The 4845-nt window shown below is 42.8% G+C and overlaps 1 protein-coding gene across 1 annotated transcript; it reads left to right on the top strand.

The window, feature by feature from the left end:
- Positions 1–1542: 1542 nt before the first annotated feature.
- On the top strand, positions 1543–2796 carry LOC129737787 (uncharacterized protein K02A2.6-like). The gene has a single exon (XM_055728950.1). It carries the CDS (start codon positions 1543–1545, stop codon positions 2794–2796), a length of 1254 nt encoding a protein of 417 aa, XP_055584925.1.
- Positions 2797–4845: the final 2049 nt, after the last annotated feature.

A 4845-nucleotide genomic window follows, 5' to 3' on the forward strand; every position in this document is an offset into this window, starting at 1 on the left:
TGATTAAAGATTGAAAGTTCGAAATTTACATTTTTAAGTTTTTATATTTTTTTTTCTACCAGACAAACACTCAACAGAAGGAAAGGAATTTGTTGCGGCCGATCAGCTACCTGGACATCTTGGACACGTGGCTCACCTTCGGACTTGGACTTTAGGATCAGCAATAGGATCGGGCTAGAGGCACGTGTTTGAGGTACAGCTTCGGATCTAGGTTTGAGATTCGGCTCCCGAACGGGTCTTGAGGTACAGCTTCGGATCTGGGCTTGAGATTCGGCTCCCGAACGAGTCTTGAGGTTCAGCTTCGAGGGTGGGCTTGAGTTTCGGACGCCTGATCTTGGCTTGGAGCTCGAGCTTGAGACTTGGGCTAGAGGCTCGAGCATGGGCTTGAGACTTGGGCTTTTTACCTTTGTTTTTCGAGGTTCCGGCAGCCTGCTCCAAAGCCTAGCACCACGTGGTCGAAGTCTAATCCTGCTGATGAAACGCAGAGCACGTTTGAGTCGGACCTGCGACCAATAGCAACGATGCGCCCGCGTTGCGATCGACAGCCGATGCTGGACCTGGTCCCTGGGTTCGGCGTGTATGGCGGTTGCCTTCGTGGGTAAGAGGCACCACCGACCAGCCGAAATGCTTCCTTCCAATAAGGTCGTCCTTGGACGAACGTTGTCGCGACCGGTGTGTATTGTCGGCACTGGAATCGGAGGGATATTGACTCCCCAGCAGTGGTCCTCCTGGAGTCGAGGAACCCCTGCCGATTTGGTGTGCTGTGTGTTGTGGCCTTCGATCGCACCGATGGATGCTTGCACAGTGCGAATTTGGGGATCTGATAATACCCGACTATCGGGCCACTTTTCACACGCGGTCTTGTTTAATTTTTTTCGTATCACAATTTACGTCCGATCACCAGGACGGTCACGACAACTCTCCCCGATCTTGCTCGCCTAAAGTTGTACGATCCCTCTGATCCTCTCTCCTTCTCGCTTCCTCTCTCAGATCTCCCGGATGTAGAATTCTCTGACGAAACGCAAACTCGATTATGCGATCCAGCTTATCGTTTCGCAAAGTTTAGACGAGGTAGGGATTGGACAATAGGGTGACCACGGACTCAGTCTCACGTTCATGCATTCCTCCCGGGCACGGAAGCAGGCCCGCATCACGTAACCGGTCCGGGAGTGTATTACAGGGCATCGCGCTCTGTAATACCCCGAACAAGCTATCTTCCGTTGCAATGCTTAAATGAACGTGTTACTGCTAATCAAGTACCTTCCTATCAGACAACACAACTTATTTTACAATATACCTAACTATAAAGAAACAAAATGAGCCTATACAAATTGACAATTATTTTAATTTAAACTAATAAATATATTGTGGAATGGGTTCGAATACAAAAATAAACTACAAACTAAATATGGTTACCATGATCGGTAACATGGTTCAAAAAGTTTGCTGACGATAAATACGCATCGGGGCTTGTACCGCTACAACAGGTTGACACCAGGAGTGAAGGCGGCTCCCGGAGCCTTTCAGCAAATCGTGGACCAAATGCTGACTGGTCTCGTACACACTTCTGGTTACCTTGATGACGTTGTTGTTGGTGGCATCAACGACGAAGATCACAGGAAAAATTTGCGTGCAGTTTTCCAAAGATTCGAGGAGTTTGGTTTTACGATCCGAGCAGAAAAGTGTTCGTTCGGGAAAAGTCAAATCCGATACCTGGGTCACCTCCTCGATCGTCACGGGCTCCGACCAGATCCAGCTAAGATCGAAACGATCCTCAAGTTACCTGCTCCTGCTGACGTTAGTGGTGTGAGATCGTTCCTTGGAGCGCTGAATTATTACGGGAAGTTCGTCCCAAATATGCGCACTTTGAGATACCCGATGGACGAACTACTCAAGGAAGGTGTCGAATTCCGGTGGACAACCGATTGCCAACGTTCTTTTGATCGGTTCAAGGAGATTCTCAGCTCGGATTTGTTATTAACTCACTACGATCCGACGCTTGAGATTATTGTATCCGCTGATGCATCGTCCGTAGGTGTCGGTGCAACGATTAGCCACAAATTCCCGGATGGTAAAATCAAAGTGGTTCAGCACGCTGCTCGTGCTCTCACCAAAGCGGAACAAGGGTACAGTCAGCCGGATCGAGAGGGGTTAGCTATCATTTTCGCCATAACCAAGTTTCATAAAATGGTTTTTGGCCGGAAATTTCGCTTGCAAACGGATCATGCTCCACTTCTCCGCATCTTCGGCTCTAAAAAGGGCATCCCAGTGTACACAGCAAACCGTCTACAGCGTTGGGCTCTCACTTTATTGTTGTACGATTTTGTGATCGAGCACGTATCAACCGAAAAGTTCGGACATGCAGATGTCTTATCGCGGCTCATTGACAACCACGCAAAGCCGGATGAAGACTACGTCATCGCAAACGTCACCTTGGAAACCGATATCAGGTCAGTCGTACATGACGCTACTAATGCTCTCCCTCTTAGTTTCAAGGTTATTGAGAAGGACACCCAATCTGATCCCGAGCTCCGTAAGGTATTCCGGTACGTGAAAGACGGTTGGCCACCAGACGCTGGCACTACAGATCCGGAAATAAAGCGCTATTTTTCTCGTCGTGATTCGTTGACCACCTTCGACGAGTGTATTTTATTCGCCGAGCGCTTGGTCATTCCGGAAAGACACCGAAACCGTTGTTTGAAACAGCTACACCTGGGACACCCAGGAATCCAGCGTATGAAGGCCATCGCCAGGAGCTATCCCAAGCAACATTTTAAACTCCTGATGGTTTTATAGCAAAATGCCAAAGTTTTATAACGAAATTGCAAAAGTCTTGATAGCTGTGAAGCGCATTTCAACAAGACCATTAAAAAACTATCTGCAGGCTATCTACACAACGATTATAAAACCCTTTTAGAAAACTTTAATCGATTTTAATGAATATTTTATCCTCAGTGTATATAGCGGTTTTGAAAGCCGCTATAAAGCAGTTTCAAAACCATGCTATAAAACCGACACTTGAATGTCAAAATTTTCCGAAGTGTAAACTAAAACAAAAAAGAAGAATCAAAATGTAAACAATGTTTTTGAGGCAACGAATCATTTTTCTCATCAATCGACAATAAAAGGTAAATTTATTTCATTCTTCGATTATCCGTATCTGGTATTTAATCTTTTTTATACTTCTGTAGGTAATATTCGGAAACCTGAAGCAGCCTATAGCCTGGTCGCCCGTATCACGATTCACACAATGAGACGGAGTTCCAGAGTGATGAGGCGGTATCGGAGGATGGTTGGTTTTTTTGAGCAATGCACGGAGAACCATCTGTACCGCCGTACCTGTACCACTTGTGCTGCGTAGCTGTTGCGGGATATATGCACCGGAGGACCGGACACCGTCGTTTTGGCTCTTAGAGCTGCTGCGTTGCTGTGGCTATAATTGTTTACCGAAGGATGTTTTTTTTTTATCAAGCAACACACCCGATGACTGTCGGAGGTGCTGCTCAGCTGAACTGGAACCGGAAGAGCACCATACGACGGTTTAATCCGGATTAAATTTTGTTCAATTATTGTGTCAGATAAAACGAAAAACAATAAAAAGTGGATAAAATTCTAGTGTTTTGTATATTTTTTTTATGGAAAAATGAATTTTAAAAGAAAATTGTTTTTGAGTGAAAAGTTTAAAAGGTTGTTGAAGAAAAAAAACTGAAATCTAAGAAAAACAAAATTTGTTTTTCTTTAATCTGGATTTAATCTTATTTAAGCCAGGACAGATGGTAGAATAAATAGTTTTTGCAAGTCGAATAGGTGTTAGGGATAGAACGCCATTTTCTGATAAAATATTATGAAAAACAATCGCATGAAATTTCATAACATGAAGCGTTATTTTCCATAAAATACTGCAATAATCAAGTTTTTCGTTCAAATATACTATATAATACAGATATACACAAAACATGGGCCCTTATTCTGCGCCTCGAGTGACGTGACGATAGTCGACTCACCCAAGTCACTCTATTCCAGTAGTCGGTTTAGGTGAGGAACGTCACTTCGGATGAACTTTTTGAGTTCTTACCCCATTCTGGTAGTCACCGTGGGTGAGAAACGTCGCATTCGGGTGACGATTTTAGGTGACAATTGTCGGTACCTTTTCAGGTGGCGACGAGAGAGAAATTGAACGGAAAATTGATACAAAATGGAATATTTTGGTTCTAAGTATTTATTTACAATGAAGTTTGATAATTTTGAACACAATCATATTGCTCATGCAGTTTTTCTGGGATTAAAATTCAAAATTAAAAAGATCGCGATTGCTGGATAGTTCTCGCTTTCATTTTTCAAAATTTCGGAATCTTTCTATAATTAAATCAGCTTGTACCGTGAAAGCACCACCAATGGCCGCGCCCACACCACGCCGCGCAAAAATTTAAGTTGAATAACTTAAATTTTTATCTTCTCCAAAATTCAACAACGAAAATATAACTTATTTTTAGGGCGACTCATAAATACTCAACATATCACATATGACTTATAAAAAGAGACGGCATATTTCATTATAGCATTTTTATTTGTGATTAAAATTATATAGATTCGTTTAATAATGCCCCTATCTTAAAAAATATTTCTAGCCAACAAACGAGAGAAAAACATGAGTGAGGGTCATTTGTCAGAAAAGACTGCGTCCAAGCTTTACACCAAATAAAAACTGAATGATAATCTTAAACCTCAAATATGGAATTAAAAATTCAACAAGAAAACTAAAGAAGAAATCTTATCTAAAAAATGGTTCTGAGATTTGCGTTCTAACCTGAAACCGTATTCTAAAAACTGAAATCTAAAACCTCA

This window comes from Uranotaenia lowii, chromosome 1 (assembly GCF_029784155.1).
Source record: "Uranotaenia lowii strain MFRU-FL chromosome 1, ASM2978415v1, whole genome shotgun sequence".
Classification (NCBI taxonomy): domain Eukaryota; kingdom Metazoa; phylum Arthropoda; class Insecta; order Diptera; family Culicidae; genus Uranotaenia; species Uranotaenia lowii.

Bases quoted from the DNA above. Each gene is read 5' to 3' on its own strand.
- LOC129737787 (XM_055728950.1), top strand. From the start codon at position 1,543: ATGCTGACTGGTCTCGTACACACTTCTGGTTACCTTGATGACGTTGTT.